General features: G+C 38.9%; 1 protein-coding gene across 8 annotated transcripts in view; it reads right to left on the bottom strand.

Annotated features, from left to right (window-relative positions):
* The window catches only part of ATXN2 (ataxin 2), a 45,108-nt gene extending 22,943 nt beyond the window's left edge, over window positions 1–22,165 (bottom strand). For 4 of the 8 annotated variants that reach the window (XM_035890499.1, XM_035890501.1, XM_035890498.1 and 1 more), the window contains exons 1-11: window positions 22,056–22,165; window positions 20,301–20,360; window positions 19,691–19,762; window positions 19,304–19,454; window positions 11,073–11,197; window positions 9,707–9,798; window positions 6,770–6,967; window positions 6,070–6,248; window positions 4,342–4,551; window positions 2,057–2,239; window positions 334–522 (exon numbers count right to left, since the gene is read on the bottom strand). In XM_035890499.1, coding sequence (XP_035746392.1) covers window positions 334–522; window positions 2,057–2,239; window positions 4,342–4,551; window positions 6,070–6,248; window positions 6,770–6,967; window positions 9,707–9,798; window positions 11,073–11,197; window positions 19,304–19,454; window positions 19,691–19,762; window positions 20,301–20,360; window positions 22,056–22,058 — 1,462 coding nt within the window. In that variant the 5' untranslated portion in view covers window positions 22,059–22,165. Of the gene's footprint in view, window positions 1–333; window positions 523–2,056; window positions 2,240–4,341; window positions 4,552–6,069; window positions 6,249–6,769; window positions 6,968–9,706; window positions 9,799–11,072; window positions 11,198–19,303; window positions 19,455–19,690; window positions 19,763–20,300; window positions 20,361–22,055 lie in introns of those variants that run through there. The other 4 variants (XM_035890502.1, XM_035890503.1, XM_035890504.1 and 1 more) reach the window with 4 other exon arrangements.
* Window positions 22,166–24,165: the final 2,000 nt, after the last annotated feature.

Genomic DNA, 24,165 nt, shown 5'->3' with positions numbered 1-24,165 from the left:
CAAAATATCCTTTGAAATCAGTGGCCTACGTTTCTTTACATTAGAAAACAGCCAGGTACTCAGTTTGAAAAAAATCCTCAATTAAGTCAAGCACCTATAGGCCCATGTTCTTCATAGGACAGAAGAAATTAAGCATACAGACTTATCAAAAAGCCCCTCTCCAACCTCAGTTTAAAGCTAGGATCATGAGAAAAGGGGAACTCACTACTCAGTGAAATTAAATGCATCAGAAGTTTTCCTGTCACTTTGAAAGCAGCTTTGCTCCTGTCTAGGCATATTCATTGTCAGGTATTAGGGAAAGGGAGCATTTGCAAGCTAGTGGGGCTAACTCACCTTCACTGGAAGGGGTAACTGCTCTGTTGGATGCAGGGCTGGCAGGTGTAGGAGAGGCAGCTGGAACAGGCATGGCAACAGATTCAGTGGGAATAGTACCAGGCTGAGGAGAAGGCAGAGCTGGTCCCGTGGGAGTGCTGCTCTGCCTCGGAGACCTAGGCCTGTGTGTTTTAGGAGATAATCTTGGAACTAGAAACAAACAGGAAAAAATAGTTATAGGATAAGTTTCCTCATCTGCTCAGCAGTTTGCTTATTTTTAAAATGACTAAGAACATGCTTTAAAATACTTAGTGGAACATTATATAGTAATTGAAAACCTGTTTACCTTTCAGGTACATCTCCTAGTTCTTTACAACGCAGCATTTCAGATAAGTGGTGTCATTTTTCTGCAGACTGTCCCCTACTGTATATCACTGCCCTGTAGTCCCACCATGAAACTGCAATATGCTCCCCAGCCCCCCAGTAGTACAACTACAACAGCTCACATTAACACAGTTTCAGGCAGAACAGAAAAGGTGGTCAGGTCTCCACACAAACAGATGAAAAACATTTTTTTTAAAGGGCTGAAAAAACACATCCATTTTACAGCGTCCTCTTTTGGAGGTTTGCCAGCTGGAAAAAAAACAACATATCCTATTGAAAGAAGATTATTTGATGGATATTTTTGCCCCTGTGTTAAAGCAGCAAGGAAAGTTGTATATTCTTTAAACGAAAGTTGTACCTCCTGCTTCCTGCTCATCCCACTGTGGCTAGTTAGTTGCTTTACATCATGTATTAACTTCAAGTGAGCGAGGAGAAAGAGAGATAAGTCGTTTAACAGTCCTACTTGCACATTAATAATATATTAAAGTGGGGAGTGGGGAGGGAAGATGAATCAGAGGTAATGCCAGAACAGAAGAGTTTAAAACTTTTCCACAAGGCAACAGGTCTATGGGGGTCTAATTCATACCTTCTTTCTGAAAAATGCATTCCTACTATGCTCCTCTAGAATTCTAGCACTGCCAAAAATTATCAGACTCTAAACTGTCACTCACTTGCCCTTCGACTCAAGAAAGCGCCCAGCTGCTGACAACTTACTAGAACATGGTCCCAACTACAAAAGACTAGGGCCTGTGTCACCAGACTGAGCTTGAAATTTCAAGTCAAATATTAAAAAAAGATGTTAACTGATTCAAAAAAGGAGAGACACTGACTATATCTGCTCCTACAGTACTTAGACCAACACAAAATGACCACTTAAAACCTACATTGTTTTTAAAGGAAAAATATATCCAACTTCACTTGAGTATCATTTCATCTTCTAACACCAGCCTTCCTCTATCCAAACACCTCCTTCATTTGTAGACCACAACTGAGTTACTCTGCCATTAACCAGATTCAGTGATGTAAAGGAACATATATAACTTTTCTTCTTTTCAACAACTTCCCTAAAAATTACTCCTTTCAAGAAGTAATTCCCACATTTTTCCTTCCTTTCTCTTCATACACCATCTGACCTAACCCTCTCTGCAGTTAAAACAATATTGCACTTGAAGGACCGACTCACCAACTATTTTACTAAGCTACCTGGGAACATCCTTCTCCCACTTCACCTAAGCAAGCTAAGTTAGCAGACCAGTGTTTATTCAGAGCCTGAGTTGTCTAGAAATGCAGTATTCTGCTTCGCATTCACACTCTAAAGTACCCCTGGCAAGCCGTCTGCGATAAGCCAAGCTTTACCTACCCCCACTGACAACTGATGACCACGTCCCACCTGAAGGGCTGCCTCGTGCCACTGCAGTAGTAGATGCTTCCCCTGGTGCATTATGAGATACAAATTCTAAGCCACTTGAAATTGTACCCCTACCAGTAGAGACTCTGTGACCTCGAGGGTGCCGTTGTGCCTTAGGAGACATCCGTGGAGGCCCTGAGAAAAAGAAGACAACCCCACACAATAAGTACTTAACGTCCATCACTAAGAGTACCCAAACATACTATCTGTTTTTAAAACTGCATTTAATCTAATAACCCTCAATAATGCAGTAATACAGTCAAGCGATTTACACTGACATTGACTAGAACCGGGGATCCACGAGGCTAAAAAGGCCAAGCCATTGGTCCAGCCAGACTACCAACACGCTCATCACCTTGCTATGACTGCTCATGTTCATTGATATTTAGAAGCTTTATCAGAATTGAAACAGGTATGCAAGTCCCGGATTTAAATTATTTGAATCCAAGTATCCAATATTGCTTACTGCAAGACAAGCCAAAAAGGTTAGTGGCCCAGCTCCCTCTGGATAAGCACAGCTCCAGGCTACCAAACACTTTCCAGAAAAGAAAAAATTTCCATCATTTTTGTCAGGTGGTCAGTGATACCAAACATTTATTTACAAGAGTAGTCACCACTGGCTGACCAATGCTCTTGGGGAATTTCAGCAGAGCATTCTGCACCGAGGCTAAATTGCCTGCAGCAGGTCACAATTCATTTACAAGTCAGCAGAACTGCAACTAAACAAGTTATTGTTATCCCAAGGTTCAAGTCATGCATGTTTAACACCAGAAGCTAAAGTCGTAAGTGAATACAGTAATTCTGAACAGCTTATACGGCTGCCACAGAATAGTTATGCTCAACTCTAAGCAGCGATACAGTTTCTACATCCTAATGAACATTTTCTTTACAAGATCAGACTCCAAAGTTGATACTTCAAAAGGAAAAACCGTGTATGAACAGAAGACAATCTGGCTGATTAGAGTTCATTTCTAATGTAGGTCAATAATAGAGAAAAGTTCAGATAATGGCTTTCTGGTTTCAGATAAGGTTCTAAAATATCAAGTACCTCTTCTGGTTACATAAATCTTTAAATGTCAGCCTCTATTTTAACCATGAATCTAAAGTACGCTTCAATCCAAATTATATACAGGCCAGTATTTTAAAGTATACACGCTTCCCAGCAACCCTCCTTTAGCAGCAGATTAAATGTTGCAGTAAGCAGCAGTTCACTGCATGCCTGACAAATCAATCGCAAGTGCTAAAAAATAAGTGAATTTGCATGTGGATTCTCAATATCTTACTACGTAAAAAAATCTCACATTGATAAATTGACAGCAGCACGCCGTACAGACAGGCCTACTAACATCCACTTTCTGGTTATGAACCATCTCGAGCGTTTATCAGGCAAGCTGCAGAACAGTGTTACCGATACAATCAGCGGGATGACTGTTCTCCCTCCTGTGGCTCCACTGGAGCCAGCTACAGCAGAGACTGCGAGTTTCCAGCGAGTTCAGTATAACCAGTTTGCATTTTTCCAGGCTTGCTAGACCATGCTGTGCAACCTAATTTTTAAGTGCACTTAAATAAAATAAAAATTTAAAAATGTGTTCCTTACTGTACCGTCAGAGGACAAACCAATTCAATTCAGATAATTCTGCATATGGTTACCAAAGACTCATGGCTTAGCCTTTCTCTGCATATTCCTGACTGCTAGGGAACTTACTGCTCTGCCTCAACACAAACAGATGTAAAGCTTTGTACAGATTCGCCTTTGAAGCAGCTTATCCTATCCCATTCCACAGTGCACTCCTCTGAATACAGCTTTTAAAATTATTATTATTATTATTATTATTTTTGTTGTTGGTTTTTTACAAAAGGTAATTCAATGATTTAGTTAAATTTGAAACTGCTTTTTGTGGAACAACTGTATTAAAATATTTGATATTTTATATAAATTTATATTCCTAAATGCCCTCTGAAGTTATCAGGTCCTGCATGTTGCTGTTGGTTAAGTTAAGACACTGAGCAGCGTTTACAAAGCTGAGTTTATTTCATACCAACTTGGGAAATTTCACAGCTTTATTTTGTTTTTGTAAAGTTCTTCAAATAAAAAGGTTAATAGAAATAGTCTGATAAACTAAAGTTAAACACAAATTATAGGTTAAGTAATGAAGAGGAAAAACAATTTTGTAATTAAACTCACAAAGGAGTTAAACAAAGACAAACAAAAACATGAACAAATCGTGGTATTGTACCTTCTGAAGACATGCGTTTAGGCATAGTAGAGACAGGAGCTGGAGAACCATGAGCAGAGGGGTGAGACGGGGGCCTGGAGGGCCGCGAGGGGGGCCTGGAGGGCGGCCGTGTAGGGGTGGCTGCCCGAGGTGGAAGAGAGTTGGGACCTGACTGGTAGCGAGAAGGTGGGCGAGAGGAAGGAGATGGGCAAGGCGATGGCCAGGGAACACCTGACAGAACAAATGATATGAAGGAAAGTATAAAAACTAAAGAAAAATTATGGGGAAAAAGGTCAACAGAAAAAAAAAAGTAAAATATGACAAAATGATTTTTCATGTTTAACCCTTTGGGGATAGATTAGTTTATTTCTGCAACCAATAAAATAGTCTCTGCAAGGTTATTTCCGCCACTTCAGGTCAAATTCAACATCTGAATGTCACAAACTCCCCAAAGGGTTAATTAGGGTCTACAAATACTACTAAGGAATAGACAGTAAAGTTTGATCTGTTAGCCTATCATATATATGTTCTACAGTACGCATCACTCTTGACAAGGTCCTTACACAGCTACCAGAGGTTCTCAAACAGCGGTTCACATATAGTGCTGACTATACAAACTGCTACTTTCAAACCAAATGAAGAGCAATTATCAATTCTAGGAACTGCATCTTTACAAAAAACAGCGGTGTTCAGTGTCTGAATCCTGACATTTATGCCTTTATCAGTTATCTGAAGTATTAATGTAGTATTTTAATCTAGGATATAGGGTTCATTGTTTCCAAAACAAAGAAATGGAATTCACAAGCCATTCTGAGTATTTTAGGTATATGATGTTCGTTCAGTAGAGTAATAGGATGACAGAAACCACGAATACTACGAACAAATGTCAAGGTTAGCATTGTTTGGGCGAGACTCAGTTGTACATCCTTTATACAGCTGACTCTGTATTTGAAAAGGAAGTCTCACTTACCTTTAGATGTTTCTCAGACTTCCTCTCCAGATAGAGGCACTTGAGTACTATACGTTTTTCATTTATTCACAGCAATCTCATATAATAGCATTTTTAACTTATAAAAATAATGCCTCAAGGATAGGCAACTGCTGAAATCCATCTCAAAAATGGTGTTTGGTTTATGAAACACCGATTCCTGCTATACGGTGCCCAGTGATGCCTGTTTATAAATATTACCCACGTGTATAGCAGAAAATACTCAAATAGCTGTTTGGAGAGAAGGCTTTGGATTCCTATTCCCCTAACACTTTTCTTACTTTCCCAGCGATGACTTTTTTCCCCCACATCATCGTAAAGTCAGTGAGTTGCTTTGGTTTTTTTAATGGGGAACAGAATTGATACATGCACCAGAAAGGAAGAGTGATGCTTCCTCGGCTGCCACCTCCCTTTCACTAGGTGTCAGCATTGCTACTCCTCCAGAGCTTAGCAGTAGTGATATATAATGCAATTTTTAATCTTTAAAACCGCATACTGCACCATCATCTAAGACAAAGGTTTTTGAGAAGGAAAGCAAGTGACATTTCAGCTTCACAAAGCTACATACAGTGCAGTCAAACGCTTATTCCATATGAGGAAGTTAAACCCAAATCAAAATCACAACCTCTGTCTTAAATGATGAATGCTACCCTAGCTTATGAAATACATATCCCTAAGACCACACCATATGCAGTTTCAACATAATTAGATAAATGACTGCAATTTTGTAAGGCACATTCGTTTAGACTTCAGATACTTGCCTCCGTTAACTACTCTCTGATCTGCTCCAGAGTTAGGACTGAATTCTGAAGTATGGGATCCAGACCTTGAAATTGGTGGGCCTGATCCAGACTGGCCCATCCTTGGTGAGTTTTGTCTTCCACTTCCCCAGGACAGGACATCTCTATTCCTCTGTCCAGGTGGAATGTATTTATTTTCTCTGAAACACAGCAAATTTCTATCAGTGTTAAGATAGAACTGAAAGACAATGAAAAGTACCCCATCAAATGTTCTGCTGATATTTTCTATCTTTCTCAAACCAAGCTACAGCAAAATTCTAAATACTATCAGATGTTGACCTAACATTCACCTCATAAATTGGCTTTTGATACTGACCACACAGTCCACTTTCTACGAGCCCAGAGGCACTGAATGATTTAGTACTAATGCCTGAAATTCTCCATGACCAACCGAAACCACTGCCCTTTCCTGTCATTTGGTGTGAATTCACCACAGTGACATATCAGAACGGGGAAGTCTGCTTCACTACAGAGATAATACAGGGCCAGGCAGAGGTGTACAATTTAGCATCAGTGCCAAAACCAGCACGTGGTTGTTTACGCAAGGTTCCCAACCTAATCAGCCCTGCTGAAAAAGAACAGTTTCAATGAGTAAATTGCTACTGGATCAAAATATGTACATCATTTAAATAAAAATACTATTCAGAGTGTATGCAAGTACCTAGTGTTCACACCATGTCCTTCTCGTTCATTAGCATTTCTCTGAACAGCAGTGTATTTTTCTTCTTCTGTTCTTTCATCATTTTCCAAGGCAACCCGAGCTTTGTATTGGGCACTTGATTCAATTTCCTCTGCTAATTGAGTTGCTCTGGCTTCCCGTTTTAAAAACTCTTCTGAATTATCTCTTTCTAATGGCACCCTAAAAGACAATGGAAAGGAAAAGACTCTCTGAAATGCATTCAAAAGCACAAAGGAGCGACAAAAATTACATAGTGTTAGTTCTAACCAAGTCAGAGTAAAAAACCTTGCTTTTAAGCCAGTAGACTTACCATCTTTTTTAGTATACATATGTCAATATTCCTGCACCGGTTTGATATTTTGTGCAAATTCACTGTCATTTACCTGTCTAGAGAGCTGAGGTCAGGGTGCAGAGTTTTTCCATATCACTTGCAAAATCCTCAGTCCCTAAAGCTACGCAAAGACTCCAACTTCTAACATGATTGAGTATATTAGTAATAAAAAGACTTTGTCTGTTGTTTAGATAGGAAACTACCATAATAGACCAAATTTGAATTTATTTAGTTATTTACACATTCCCAACAGACACAAGAGTCCCCAGTCCTACTGAAATTAAAGAGTTACATGCTTAATCCTTTGATAATTCCAGCCATAGAATTTCAGCTCTTCCTGTTACGAATTAACTACAGAAAAGATGAGTGCAATACATTAGAGCATGGGACCAGAAACCCATGACTCATTTGCCATGTCCTAGGACCTCAAAACCATTCATTCCGCATATCTATATTAGGTAATAGCATATTGCAAAAAGCATACGTAGCTCCCTTAGGAAAGCCACCAAGTAAGAATTCGATACACAGGCAATGAAATCCTCAAAGATGTAACTGGAGATGGTATCATACCTGGCACTTCCTCCTCTCCACCCACGGATTTGGTTTTTACCTGTTCCAATTTTTGTTGAAGTATCAGGTTTTATAAAACAACTTTGCACTTTGTCGCCAATTCTAATTTCCAAAAAGTTGTTTCATCCAACCTTACTATAGAATAAACTACATAAAAATACAGAATACAGTTGAGGCTTGGACCATGCTATGCTGGGCATTATATAATCACTACTGCACATATTTCGAATAATATAAAAAAGAACAAAGAAAGTAGGTGGAGATACAAGCCAAGTATGAAATAATATATGCAAGATTACTCAAGTGTTGGTGGCAGAACTAGGAAAACAAGTGGCTTTGCCAAATTCCAAGCCAGCACTCAACTACTGCATCACAAGTTTTTCCCCACACACACATTTTTGGCCAGTCGAGACACCTACCGGCCTTATCAATGGTAACTGCAAGAATATTAAATAAAAACCTCACCCTTCAGCGTAAAGCGTTGGCTCACATAAGATATGCATGAACACAATGCATACAAACCTGAAGTCACGGGCCTCGCTTACTCTGTATTAAATATACACACAAGAAAGAAGAACACCCAATACACCCTCATTTATTTAAAGTGACTGAAAAAAAAAAAGTGAAGGGATGTATACAGGAGCACTGATGGCAACCTAAACAAGTAAAAGAATGATTTTACATTTTCTAACGGGGAAAAGGCCATTAAAGATCAACCAAAGGGGATGGGCAAGATGACATTGTTCAGAACCCCAGTGATGAGAGAAGCATGTACAGAGCAGCTGATCACCATACTAAGGCAGTACACTTGTACCTTTATGCAGTTTGACAGACTCTACCTGCTAACGCTTAGCTCTAGGAAGAGAAAACAATCAAACAATAAATCCTTTACAGTCCTTCAGTTGCACGTATAAGCATTTAGCTACACTGTTGCCCATCACATGCTTGGGAAATCCGGAGAAGAGTCTCCCAGTTTAGCAGGCTGATAGGCAAAGCAAGCTGCTTGACTAGGAAACAATGGAATTTGTCTCTGGCAATTTAGAGCCACCTTCATGTTTTTAATCTGTTTCCATTAATACCCATAAAGCAGAAAGATGGAAGACTAAAGTTCAAAAGTACAAAAAGTACTTAGAGCAGTGAAGTATATGAAAGAACAGCTTCCCCAGGATTCAAATGTAAGCCGATTAAGACACTTTGATTATCACCACGTTACAAGTCTATTTTAACAAAACAGTAAAAATAAAGTTGTTGAACCAGAGGTCTGTAGACAAGTGCTCCAGTTCTGCATAAAAATCAAAATATTCACTGCAATTCCTTGACATTCAAAGATAAGTTTACGCTTTGGGGGTTAGAAGAGTGGGAAAATGTTAAAAGACATTTCACAATGGCTGTTGAACATCTGCAATTGATTGTGTTGCAGTCGCAGTTAACATTATAGCTTCAGACTATTGGCAACAGGTCCGCACTGCCAAAGTAGCCAGAGCAGGCTTTATACTACTTCTATATTCAAGTTGTTATTATATTGTAACTGGAACTAAAACCGGACAAGTCTGCTAAACCAGCCATCCACGGCACACAACCCCCCTTAGTTATCAGCAACGTTTCAACATTCCAATACCTACCGGATCAATTGTCTCAATAAAATTAGGAATTAGTCAACCTGTTCCGATAGGTTAAACACAAAGTATAGGTATAGCAGCTATGTAAAGACAGTTTCACAATTTGGTATTATCCACCCTATTCAGTTTTTCTAAGAAATAAGCATTATTGCATGCATAAATTCAGAAAATGTTGCAACGGGAATGAACTGTGCCCATTTAAGGGAATATATAATGATTACTAGATCTTAATTATTCACAGAACACTGGCAAGGTTTCTTAAGCACTAATCATGCATTGCTCTTTCAGTTTTCCATTCCACAACTTTAGAAAGTACGTAAAATTATCTTCAGAATAAAGTTTGTCAAACCAGGGAGAACATTAAATACAAATCTAATAACAAAATATTTTGGAACTTACGTATAAGAAGATAAACTGCTGTCGTAAGTGGATACTACACCATAATTTTCTTCATTGTAACGAAACATGTCATTGGGATCCCATCCATTAGACTAGAAGAAAATGATGCTTGTTTTTCAAAATGACACTGGAAACACATTCCCTTAAAATTAAGGGCTGATGGCGGAAGTTAAACCTTTTGCCCCCTTTCCTAGGCCTATGAATTCACTGTCCAGATAGCAAAGTTACTAAAGCTACAATTTATTTCAGGGAACTTTGTTCATCAGATGCGCAGATTTTACCTTCAAAAGCCAGGTTTTTGTTTGTAGTGTGTTATTTGTGCTGGTTTTATGAGGTTTTGGTTTTGGGTTTTAAGTACCCCGTACTAGGAAGATTACTGGCTAGCAAGAAATATTACATGAAGGCCTTTTCCAAAAAGTGAAAATTGACAAATTGACACTTGTGCACATTAGAAGCATCCCTTGCTGTGGTGGCAAGTGCTGAAACTTTTCGAATGCGCTACTACTGCAATTATCTGAGACGCACACACCACGGTAAGAAGACCCCTGTTGATCTGCACAACTTCCCCACTTTAGTAAAATTGCTATTACAGCACTCAAGCTCAATGATAGATGTTTTGAATGTTTTATAAAAGCACTGACACTATTAAATATTCTAGTAAATCCCAGCTGTACAATACGTACACTAAAATTGACCAGGTAACTGTGCTACTTGAAGTTAATACGCTCCATGGGTAGATTCTCCTCTAATTAGTAATGTTATCTCCTTTCTTTAACATACTGTAGTCCTCACTAAAAAGAATGCATGGTTGAGTAAAAGCTAACTGCTATGATATATAAAGAAACGTCATTTGAGACCATACTCTTCATCTAACGACTCATCATCTACTGAGACTGTATCTGTGCTTATTAAGTCATGGGTCAGACTTCCATCAATTTCCTTCATCTTAGCTCAGAGACAGTTAGCTAAGCACAATTTCACCATAATTTCCAAATGCAATGATAGCCAGACAGGAATGCTCTGATTAAACATAAATCACTTCAGTGTATTGCTGAATTTGAAGTCCTTAATAAAAGATCCTCTTTTCAGCCAGTCCGTGAGTCAAACATGTCCCTTACCACAGCAGCTGCCATTTGTCAATATTTGCCAAAAGTGGCATTTGAAATCCAGCTATTCTTGTTCAAACTGTAAAAATGTACTGTGGCAGCTGCTAGCAAAGACTGAACATACACCCATACAAGGTAGGCCAGCAATTTTAGTCAAAAGTTCATTACTAATTTAAAATTAAGGAATTGTTGCAAGGCATGTCCAGAGAAATAGCTTATTTTCTACAGACTGTCATAGAAGATAAAAAAGCGTTACTTACAACATCTGTCTCTAATGCCTCAAGCTCCTCAGTAGCGGTGGTCTCTCCTCCATCCCATGGTTCAAGATCCTTTTCCTTGTGTTCACCATTTACTTTAGCACTGATGGCTGAATCAGTAAAAGCATCTACAAGGGAGCGGGGAGGGATGGGGGTGAAATCAATCTGCTTAAGTACAGGAAGATGTACACACTAGTTTAGCTGAGGAACAACCAAATACAGCTGCATCGCAGGCACATTAAACATCATTCACCTTCTCTTGTAGTTGCTGTATTCAATAGGACTACATTAAAAAGGTGCCTACTTCATACTTAGAATAACTATGGAAGCACAGACTAACTTCTAACATGTTTACAAGGGGCTTTGCAAATTTACAAGGCAAGGCATCAAAGAATAGCAGTAATTACTTTCAGTTATTTCAAAATATTTTACACAAACATGTATGTTTTTGCTAACAAAAAAAAAAAAGAGACTACCTGAGGATCCCCGTTCCTCTAGAAAACCCAAGACACGTATAAGATGCTTTTCCAGACAGCCCGCACAACTGCACACTAGCAGATTATGCTAATATCAAAAAAGCATGAATGCAACCCAATCCCATTCCCTAAATAAATGGGCAGAATCCAAATTTCCCTTCAAATATCTGAGTTTCTTCTATTTCCACAACTCCTCAGCACACCAGCATGCACACACACACACGCTTTTACTCCCTTTGCAGTGTAACTCAATTATCGATTAGCTTGGTGCACCCCATCACTGTGACGTGAACGGAGATGTCCTCTTCCCTGCAAGAGCTTTTTCAAGCAGCAGCTTACCCGAATCACACAGCAAGATTCAGAAACTCTCTACCTCCTGTTCTCAACAATGTATGAACATAAATATACCATGAGGTGCACTAAGCAGTAAGGGTCCGCTATTGTTTCTATGAATTATAAAAACGTATATTAAAAAAACTAAAGACTGTGAGCTCTTATTTTCACTTGTTCATGTTTCATTCAAACCAGACTTAAGAAGGAATAATACTAGAATATTAAAGTGCTGTTAAAAAAAAAATTGTACAAAGCCATTCACCAAGGAAGCCAAGCTTTTATATTCGTTAGCAACTGAATCTCAGAGCTGCCTGCAAATTCTTAAATTACTTAAAACAGAAGGAACTTTAAAAAATAAAATAAGCTTGTTATACGTTTATAAATAATTAAATAAGCCTAAAATAAATAAGCTTTCAATCTAGAATTTCCTATTATTCTACTGATAAAATAAGGAGCAAACATTTCAAACCTTTAGAAAGAATGACATCAAACCACCAGGCAATGCCAGATATGGAAGAATGTGGCTTAAATTACCTTCTGGCAAGATCTGAAATCTTCCTAAGAAAAATGAACTTTAAAGCCATCGTGAAAAGAATTCACAACATATGAAGTTGGCCGCTGATGTTACAGTTTTTGAACAATTACTGAAGACTTTTTAGAGAGAGACTGCTGCCATAGCTTATTATTCCTCTTTTACCCAATTTCACAGTCAAGTTCTGTACATAAATTGGTATGATCTCTCATAAAAGTTAACCGTGCTTAGTCTCCCTAATAACATTCCGCACTATCTCATGAAATGCTTGCTCAACTCATACACAAAGACCAAAGGAACTACGGATAAGCAATTAAGCATTGTTAATAAGCATATATGAAACAAAATGTTACCGAAGATATATGAAAAATAAGACAAGTTTATTAGCTAAACATTCATTTCAAATACAAAAGAATCAGTAAAATAAGCCAAGAAAGCCAAATGAAAGAAAGACACCTAACCAGGCACACCACTGTTAGGGCTCATGTGAAACTGCCAAAACCTGCATCGATCCCCCTGTGAGACACCATAGTCTGGCAACCAAAGCTGTGACAGCACCTACGCAGCTGGAGGTTAACACTTTCACGTGAGATTGTATTTTAGCTCGTCACTAAATGCAATGCCCGGAGCAGGCACATTCTGGAATTACTTGTAAACTGTTCTGAAACAGAGTCATTTTATCCTTGTACGACCCACGAGCTGAGGCACAATTCCAATCGTTGCATTTTCAACTGTTCAGAATAGGTAAAAATCAAGAGTGAAAACAGAAGTCATCAACTAACTGCAAGGTACTCTAAATGATTCTGTGAAGTTATGCATGCATGTTTCATAGTGCCATAAATGTGCGAGCAAAGATATTAAGTTTCCGTTATATATTATGGTAACAAAAGCATTATGAAAGGCAAGATGCAGAGACATAGCGTGACTGCCAAAAAAGTTACCTGTTTCTGAAGGAACTACAACAGATGTGGAGAGAGAAAAAATTGGAAGACATCAGATACAAATACAGGCGGATTTTTTCACATTATATGGCTGAATTCAGGCAAAGCTAAACTCTTTCAGTCCCTCTCACAGACATATTCAAACTGATTATACATCTCCCACCCTGCAAAGATCATTGCCATAGCAAGACCTCAGCAACATTCCCACCTATTAACAGCCCCATGTATTTTCCCATTTTGCTTCACCAAAAAAAAACCCCAAAACCCCAACCTTCCAGCCTACAGATTTCTAAGGTGTACCAGCTTGAAAGAAAACATCTCAGTTTCCCTTCACACAAACAGCTTTTAAAATATACTATAAAAGAAGATATGCTTAAATGTCATCTGAAACGACACAGTAACACAGTGCTACCTCACTCCACAGTTAAGTAGTAACTACAGAGCATATTTAACAGGGAGGCAAAAGGCACTTGCATTTGGAAACTCTGCATTTACCTTATCAATACGTGGTAGCTAACGCTGCCGTAACCCAGACAGACCAGTGCTGCTTGTGTGCCAAACACCATTAATTCAGTGTTTCATCTTTCATCCTCTCAGATTGGACATTTTGCACCAAATGCAAGTTGGAGGCTGCTTACGTCACTTAAAACTGTGAAATTTCCTTCTACATTACTTCAGTGGGAGTAGAGGGAACTCTTCTCCCATGAGATTAGATAAATATGAGTTAGGAGGACTGATGACAGCACCTGACAGAGGTAATCTGCTGTATTTCAGAAGGGCGTTCCCTTAATTTCTATTAAATTACTTCAGACAAACTCCATGCACGACCGTGCCATTTTGGATACTGTGAATAAAATACTAGCTTAGCAAGACTCATCTACTCAACCCACTAATTTTCTTATTTAAAAAGCCACATAAACATTCAGCAGAGTGCTGTTAAAAATTATAATGATACAGATGAACTGGGGGAAAAAAAACCCCCAAAGTCAAAACAAAAACTCCACTATCTAACGAATGCTACAGATCTGAGTAAGATGTGTACAATCAATGCTAAATTTCCCGGTAGAATCCAGTGTATCATGAGGCACAGAAGCTTCACTGCTCTTCATTTCTCTCTCTCTTTGAATGGAAGTCACAAGTGAGACTGCAACATCAGTTTAACCTCTACAACTCAAAGAAAATCCAGAGTTAGGAGAAATTCAAGCTACAAAGGCAGACTTCTAGTCAGACGATATGGTCTCATGAGCATCCAGGCAAAGTTTAAATGTAGCAGAACGGTACCTCAAGGCACAGATCACTATTTTCCTGGAACAGACAGCTAGGCGGGCATACGGGACACCACGATTAAAAAACGGGGCAAGTCAAACAAGACATTACCAAAATTCATGTAGGTATGTAAATTAATGGAACATGTAAAAAATTATTTCCACAAATAATTGTTTCCGAAACAAAAATACTGCTCTTAAGATTCTTAGTAAAGTAGAAGCTAAAACATGAAGTGCTGCTACAAGTGCCGACTGGCAGAGTAAGAACAGACAAGATACTGACTGCACAGGCTCAGCCTCCCCCTTATCTGGTGCCTCATATCTCTGAGCTGTTGAATGAGCAATTCATGTGACACCTTGACATGGCCAAATTTTGAATCAATTCCTTTTCTACATGGTAAAACCCAAATTAAAGATCAAACAAAAAATCTGGTCAAACCAGGGTCTTGAGCTGTAACACTCAATTAGCCTCACTGCCTCTCTAACTGCTTAATGTGACATCTCCCAAGCAAAGAAGTTTGATATCAAAGACCTCGCTTCTTGTTTTAAAGCCTGCTAACTGGGAAAAAAAAAAATCCCAAGAACAATTCTATTCAACAGAAATTCACATTAAGTAAAGGCAAATTAAATATACACATTCTGAGAAAAACTCAGCTTGGGCAAGTTCTTAAAGTATGTGCTATTAAGTGAGTTAAAGAAAAAAATGCCAGAATAGAGCACTTAAGAGTCCAGGTTTAATTAATTTCAGTGTTTAACATGCTTGTTTTCGCAAACCTGTTGCGAGCTACTAATGGTGAAGAGCAGAAATATGCAATTAAGTGCAACTCTGCAGTTCAAATGTTATTAAACCAATCGGCATTACGTGCCGAAGGTGTTCGTGCTGCACACTGCAAGCTTTGATTGAGTTTAGCAGAGCCCAGAATAAACTGAGGTTTCACCTTAAAGGTTTCAACAGTAAACTCTCAGTTGTTTTGTAACTACTTACTACTGATTTGAAACATTAAAACCAGTTACCGCCAGCTTTGCAGAGCCAACATTTCCTTCCTTTGTTCCGACTATGCCTACTGCTATTCCCCTTGCAACACATTCTCTGGAAGGATGCCACTTACAGTGCTAATTCAAGGAAAAACTTAAATAACCAATTTTCTTCTGCCTTTTTTCATTGGATTCATAATATTTTTCTCAGAGTGCAGTAACGCTGCCAAAAAACCCAATAAAACCATTGTAGAAGCCTTTTACTTTAACAGTAGTTGTGATGAACTGTCTTGTCTTTAAAGAGAAGCCAAGAAGGCAACTCTGAGGCCCTACTCAAATTGGAATGATACACAAGCCAGCACTGTCGACCGATCAGTGTTTAGGACTACATGAAACACTGCTAGGAGCTTGTTCTGTAGAACACAGGAGAAATATACCCTCCTGTTTCAATCACGCAGCCCAAGTAATCTAGCAACGATGAGGTCTAGGCGCTTCCCCTCTGACTCAGAAGGTGAAGCAGAGAGACGTTACATGCTAACGTACAGCCAAGGATTCCAACTTGCACATCCCAGCAGATTTTTAGCAGCCGATTTTCCACTGCCACGTGCAGAAGACAGTGCTTGTCCCTCTTTAAATGCAGACAGAACAGTTTGAAAAGGGGATGTTGGATATAATACAATTTCACCTGAGTTTTCCAACGCATGTTTCATTCATCAGCCCGCCTGTACTGCAGAAAGCCCTAATTCCACAGTGAGAGGCCCTCAGGTGACTCCTTTCCATGCATCTTGAAGCCTAACAGGAATCTACATGAGTACAAAACTCTGTGCAGACTGACAGAGCTGCAAATAAGGGCCCAGGAAGGACAGATTTGTTTTTTAAACAGAAACTGTTAGAATGTCCCTATCCACACAGACCTACTACTTTTTCTCCCAACTCTTCTTCCAATTTCTACAATCTGGGCAGGCACCATACTTTCTCCACTGGTGTGTCTAAAGGTGCAATGTCATGCTTGGCACAAGCAAATCTAAGACTGCTGCATCCAAACGTGGTCGTTTCACCCACCCTAAGCCTGTTGTTACCTCCCCTGCACTCACACTACTGATGTAGCTGCAGGATGAATTATCAGCTCACTGCTTCAAACCTGCACAAGTATGATAGCGATGAAAGGTGCCCAGCAGACTATTTCAGACAGTTCTTTCAGAGACGACTCTATTTTCCACTCCTCTGGAAAAGAGAATCCATCCCATTCCCTTTCTCCCCACCTGCTGCCCTTTCCCAGTGCTCTTCCAGTCTCTTCTGTCTGACTTGGTCAGACAGGCTGACCACACAACTAACATCTCTGCTATTCAAGTCTGAGGGTGAGGCAGAAGATCAAGACCCACAGAGTCACGAGCACCATTTGTCCACATTCCTCCAGCTCAGCAAAGAAGCAAATGCCAGAATAAAAATCCGTAGAACTCCAGCTTCTTATACCAAACCAGGAAACCAGAATGCGCTAAAATTTCCAAAACAGTATCTTTTGTAAAAATTAAGTTTACTTCAAGGCCTCCTCAAGTCTAATAGTCTCCTAAGGGTTAGGAGAAACTACATACACACACCCCAACAAACCTCCAACAAACCTTACTCTAGGGTAAGCCTCTCCTATGGCAACAGAGTGCTTGTGACGTGCCCTTCCCTTTAACTACATTTTTAAAAGAAGTGAGAGCAAGCTGCCTTTCCAACCAAGTATGACCAAATTGTCTCCTAACTTGTCTGTGAAAGCCAAAAAACATTGAGGGCTAGGAAGTTTTAAAATATTTGTTTCTGGGTAAGTGCGACACTGTCAAACTTCTCTGGGCACCAGACAGTAACCATTCCCAATACAAACACAGCAAGGAGCACCATCTCCTCACCTAGGAGTTCAGACTTGGTTTTTACTGTGAGTCACACAGGCTTATCTGACTCGGTACCATGAAGATTTGCATTTATTTGTAAGAACAAAAGGCCAGTGGTTCCTGCAAGCATGTTCATATACTTCCATTCTTTTGAATCCTTGCTTATTTAATTTCCCAAGAAGCAGAAAGCCCTTCATTGCTCTAATTTGCAGGTGTGATCAGAGACTGACTTACACTTTCAAGTGTCATTTCAAGATAATACATTTTTGAGACAAAATGGAAAGCAGATAAATTTACCCACTACAAGTTATCGAGTTTTGCAGCCTTCCAGTTTATCTCGCTTCAATTCTCTATGGCTTTATTTCAGCTCCCCTCTCCAGCTACTTAGGAGATTTAGATTCAAAGACATTCCACCTAATAAAGCGAACTGAGTGACTGTTCAACCTGAAGCAGTAATTTTCTTGTAGAAAACTACCATTGAGTAAGTTTTCCTAGAAGTAGTAGTATATTCTTCATTCCGTCTGCTCAAAATCTATAAAGATTGGGTAATGGACAAGCCTGGTTTGCATTTATATTGAAGTGATGTTCATAGCAGACCCATTATAAAACAGCTCTTGTGTAACTTAAACTCAAAGTCCCATCCAGAACCTGGAACTTATCTGCATTTCAATTCTACATTTGCTCTGGCATTCTGCATCTTCTTCTGGGAAAAGCAAATTCCTTGAAACGACAAGCCTCTCATTCTGCAGCTTTAAATCAGGCAAGAACTTGTGCATGTACGCACGCAAGGTGAAAAGAGAAAGATCTCATTAAATGTGCACCGGTCCCTACACATCCCTAAGTCACTGGTACATGGAAATAAAGCATGAGTGTTACAATAACCAGTTAGCTCCCAGTGACAGTTGTTGATCAACCTTAAAATGTACACATGCATTTCACTCCATGACATAGAAAGATACGTATTTGCTTTTATTCCTTAGCCCAGCAAGTCAGGATCATAAGCACAAAACCCCTGAGATATGGCTGCCCCAACCAAAAAAAAAAAAAAAAATCTGCAAAGGAACTAGAGCTGTCTGACTTATGAACCTCTTAGGTTCCAGAAAAATAATTAGTGTCTTGGAGGTCAGACATTAAAAGAAGAAGTATGAAGACTGCCTGACTGCCTGTAAAATTGTTTAATTCTGATAGTTTCAAGTCATGTCTTGAGATTTTAAGACCACTTGCCTGCCCCCTCGCTGGGTTCTTCTGTATTTTGGAGAACCTTAACTACAAGTAGTAAAGCAGAAATTAAAAACACACATACTGGATTTTCCTAAAGAATTTTTAGCTCCATTTGCAGTAGTATTTTGAGCATATTTATATGAATGCATGTTTAGATACAAAAGTTACTTAACTAAATATAGAATTTATATATATACCAACTCTGAACAATGATCTTTTTATAAAGAATTTGTGTATTCACGGATTCTCATATAACACTGAACAGACTAATTTAGAAAGACATTTACAAAAAAACCCCCAACCTCCCACAAAATCTGTAAAATGTTTTGTAACACCACTAAGGATTTGCTTTCCAGATGCCAAGAACAGCCACTCAAAGCAAGAGTGCCCCCACAAAGGTTCTGCAACCCATTTTAAAAATGTTGATAAATTTCTCATTTCAGCAGGTGCTGAGCATCTGCTCTTTCCATTGACTTTAATGGGATACTTGGATGTTCAGCACTCATTAAGAATTGAAAGTCTAAATATGAACTTTAGTTTTTGGATCCTAAAGCATCTAGTTTGAACAATCTTGGCTTATGACCTTAAGATACAGACAACTTTAAAAACAAGTATACCTCTTCTCGCATAATTGGTATCCATATCCTTAAAATGCACCATAACAAAATCTGAAGACTTGAACAAGATACTCTCTAGTATGTCTTCACGTTTTGGCCCCAAACTGGATTCTGCAGTCTTCCGATGAGCAGCATCAAGCACTAAATCACACTATTAGAGATATAAAAAGAATATACTAATTTAATGCACAATAAGCTACTCAATACCATCACATACGTACAAAAACCAGACATTTATAATAGTTTGCAAAAATGAATCTGCTTGTGTGAACCTAGACATGAATAGTCAAAATAATTCGTAATAAATACTCAAATTTTAAATAAAACACTGATTATTCAGTATTAGGATCTTTTAAAATACGGTAGAGTCAAAATAAAAAAAATTACCTTAGGACTGTAGGTTTTAAAAACTCCTTCATATATACCACCATTTTTCACCTGTACTTCACATTTGGATCCCTAGAATGCAACAAGAATGAAAATACAGCTTTCTATCAGCCTGAAAAAAATGACATTTGAGTGGTTTTCTCAGACGTATTTTTTACATATGCACAATGTGTAAAAATACAGCTCAGTTTTTAGTTAAATCTTCTCATTCAATATTTGCCCATTTATAAATACGCCACTGTGTTCTGCAGATGCAAACAGCTGGGTGTCTACCAAAATTTGTTCTGAAGGGATTTAAAGATACTCACAAAAGCATATTTGGTACTCACAAGACTCTTGACCAGTTACGCACACAAACAAGTTTTTGTGCAAACCCCAAATCTGTGCATATGTATTGGTACAAAAAAGGATGAAGGCTTATCCTGGACTCTAGTGGATGTGGGACAGTCTGCCTTACTTAATTTTGGCGTGTCAGTACTTCCCTTAAAATTTGGGGAGAAAGATGCCTACTGTTTAATATTCGCTCTATTATATTACACTTAGTGGGCTAGTTAACAATTCTGTGTCACTATAGAAACCGTTTACCCTCCTTCCAAATATCAAGACTTACAACAACTGAAGTAAGTATGTGAACCATTCTCATGTTTGCATAGATGCCATCGAAAGAAATCTGAAAAATAAAAAAAGACATTGTCATGAATATAGGAGAAACACTTGTAACAATTCAAAAAGCCAGTGCGCCAAAAATAATGCAGGCTTTCATCATACCAGTACATGCTAAAACACATACATACTAGTACATTCCTAAAAACACTGGTCCAAAACCTTACTCAGTCCATATACATAGAACTTAGGTCATGTAAGATTTACAGAGGACCCTTACCCCTTCCTCTGATCAATTAAAGATCCAAACATCCTTCCAAACAAGGTAAACTTTACAGAGTGCCCCTCATGTCACTCAATAAGGAAATTCCTTTGCTGGCTGGCTGAAGCTCATACGCACAGACTCCTGACTGAGAAAGCCCTGCTAATATCCCTCTCTGGTTTAAGAGCCATCAACAGGATAAGGTACTTCAACTGCTGTAGAATTAAAAAGGTGCTTTCAGGGCCTGCTGAATTCTATCTTTTCATCTAACAGACCTGATTACTCGCATTAACAGAAGCTAAAGTCATCAAAATGTGGAGAGTCAAAGAGCTACAAAACGTACCATAAAATTAGTTAAAAGCAGTTCCCTGCAGTATCAGAATCTGAGATCCTGCACTAGGAGAGCTGACCAAGTGTCACCCAGGTTGCTAGATGACAAGCTCACATAAGCATACATGAAGCGGCGAGGATGTCCGTGTTTTGTTGCAACACCTCCTATCTCTCCCTGTCAACTTCAAGCTTGTGAAACAAGAGATGCTGAAACATGCAAGGACCTCACCGTATTTTGAACTTTTTAACTGACAATCTATCTTTTAGACTGTCAGCTACTTAATCCACGTACTCCTTGCCTGTTAGCCACGCTTCCTGGTCTGAAAAGATACGTTTAGGTCTCCTCACTCCATATGGAGGACGCAAAGACTGACACTTTTGTGATGTTTAGTGTTTGCGTATGACCTTTTTCACCACTCTTCCTCAAAGCTTCTTTATTTTTACTGAAGAGTCTTCATATCTTCAATAAACATTTATGTAAGTAAACTGTAGTCCTTTGAAACTTTCCTACTTCTGCCCCATTCCCCAAAATTAGTCATCCTTGAAAACCAGGCCAATAACAAATTAGCAAATATTTCATTAGTGCAGTTCAAAGATCCATTCTTTAAATCAAGACCCACATAAAAATAAATAAAAAAAAATTATAAAATCATGTTCTACAAGTCAAGCCATGCCTCTACTTCAACAGTATATCGCCTCGACGATAACTAAAGCTACACATTCAGGTTACTGATAATACTGGGTTAGCTATTTTACAGTAAAGCTAAACAAAATTGCTATTTTTATTTAACTAAATGCTGTCTTACTGTCATCTGTTTAAGGGAGAAGCCAATATTAGTCTTCAGAGAGGAACTAATTCAGAAGCATTGCTGTAAGTTAAATGTTATCTGTATCTACAACTATAATTGCAAGAAACTGCAGAGGCTTTATATTAGCGTAGTCAAAAGTTTAAGTGACCCTTCACCCTCCCAGGAGACTTAAAAGAATGCAAGATGCTACATCTTCAGAAAAGTATATCTCAGTCTAAAACGTTCATCAAGGTATCCAAAGGAAAAAATGGATAGAATATTCCGGTATCTGCTACTCTTACGTTGATATTTAGGTTCACTGTACATAAGTTGTTTCCTCATAGCTAGGAAGTGGTACGATGAGGAAAAAACATAAACTTACCATAGGCTGAGGCGGTCCTTTGCCACTGCTGCGACCTCTGAAATTAAATACATATACATGGGATATGAGTAAAAGAACAACTGCCAAAATTAACCAATTCCTTAACAAGTAAGAATTCAAAACCCCATCTTTTTAGCGTTGGCAATGGGATCAGAGAAAACCAGCACTCCCTTAGAGCAGAACTTGACAACTACAGGGCCCACAGCATTATCCTCCAAACTACTGACCTACAAGCAAGTAACACTGGTTAGTAGGCAAGAGGGTTACCTACAATAAATTAAAGGACAAAACAAAGAAGATACTAAGCCTATGTCATTACAAAAATCCAAAAATACTCTCTCTTAAGCAGAATCCTGTAACTAAAGCTGATTTCCCAAAATACTGGCACAGAAAACCAAGAACTGCCTTCAGGCCCAATCCCTACTTAGCACAGCGTCCCTTCTCCAAGACCAGAGGCTCCGTACATCGTCACTGTCCATCTGGTTAAGGGCCACCCAAATAACCGACCCCTGCTGCAGGCTACAGAGGAGCCTTGAGTCTAAGGCCCTACCTAAGGAGCTTGCTTATCACCACTATCCCAAGCCAGCAAGTCAAACTAATTAAGTCTGTCCATCCCCTCAAAACCGCTAACTACTTTTAATGCAAATCTGTCAATGTGTAGCACTCGGGACACTTCAAAAAGCTTTTAAATTAACCACCATGCTCTTAATATTTTGCAAACTGAGATGTAACAGCCTGTGCCCTCCACCTCCCTAGCAAGTCCGCAACAGTGACAATTCTTCAACTTCACTGGTGTGCCTTATTTCAAAGTTACTTCCTTGTACCAAGAAGTCCTCGTGTCAAATATTTCTCATAGTGATTTAGATTTGTATCACAACTTCAGGAGCGCACACGGTAACGTAAGGCAAAATGAAGTCTTCTATAATTTTTTTTTAAAAATCAATTTTTTAAATGGACCCACCTTACAGATGCAGAACCATTTGAGAAGCCCAAAGAATCGCGTCTGCATTTGAAAATATCCAACCACCACTGAAATCTAAATCCAACTGAATGCCAACTGCAAACAATTGCTTTTGAAAACGCTATGCTGTGGTTGAATACAACCTTGCCCTCAAAACAACATGCCCTTACAAAGAGGGCTCAGGAGTTAGTCAAGAAATCAAAGGAACTTCTCCCAATGAACATAAAACCCCCTCCAATAAATTCTGCAGAAATAAGCAAGTCCATCAGAGAACCATGAAAGGCCTCAATAAGGAAAAAATTAAAAACCACTGAAGTATCACCTGACTCGTTTAAGTAAACAAGCTTCCGAAACAGAAACGTAGTCTCATACAGCCTCACGCACGCTGATGACATTTGCTGATTGGCAATAACTGCAGATTGCAGATGTCTAGCTGACTTTTTCAGAATACTTGCAGAGTACTAATCTCATTAAAAAAGCACCTAATGCAAATAGCCTTTATTTAATTACCTATCAGCCTTAACTTTCCATAAAGCAGAGTCACAACTTCAAGGCTTGCTCTGGAGACGAGCAAGTCTCACCATTTACCAAGTCTGCCATTTGTCAAATTGCTACCTACAGCACGGCGCTGAATTGAGCCCTTCGTGAACCTGGAACGTAATTTTTGCATAATATTCAGACGAATGATCCTCTTCTTTCCAAAAGCCATTTCACCAGATGTGAAACACCCAAATATGAGAGAGGTACAGTCCAGTTGTGATCTTTCCTTTTATTACAATCAAAAGCGTTGACAACACGGTCTTGCAAAGAACATGGCCGAAGTCAAACAATTTCACCAGTTCCCTCTGTTGGTCTCAAGGATTTTAGAAGATACTCTTTCCTACATCAGCTACAGAAATGGTCAAAAGTGAAAGAGTTTGGTGTCTCTGAAACAGAAAGCACTCCCATTTTTAGTGACAAGTATTCTTAGAACTTAAATAACTGGGTTGCTAGACTGGTCAGAAAGTTTGTATTCCCTTTAAGCATCACCCAAAGTGTTCTAGATTTTCCATCTCTTACGGCATTTCTAAAATTACTGTTCCTGCCCATATTCCTTTAAGAAACAATCTGATCGTGTGCATCCACGTTGGCAAGAGGTACTAACTTCTA

The sequence above is a fragment of the Egretta garzetta genome, unplaced genomic scaffold (assembly GCF_000687185.1).
Source record: "Egretta garzetta isolate BGI_Z169 unplaced genomic scaffold, ASM68718v1 scaffold343, whole genome shotgun sequence".
NCBI lineage: Eukaryota > Metazoa > Chordata > Aves > Pelecaniformes > Ardeidae > Egretta > Egretta garzetta.
This window is presented reverse-complemented; position numbering and strand designations above follow the sequence as displayed.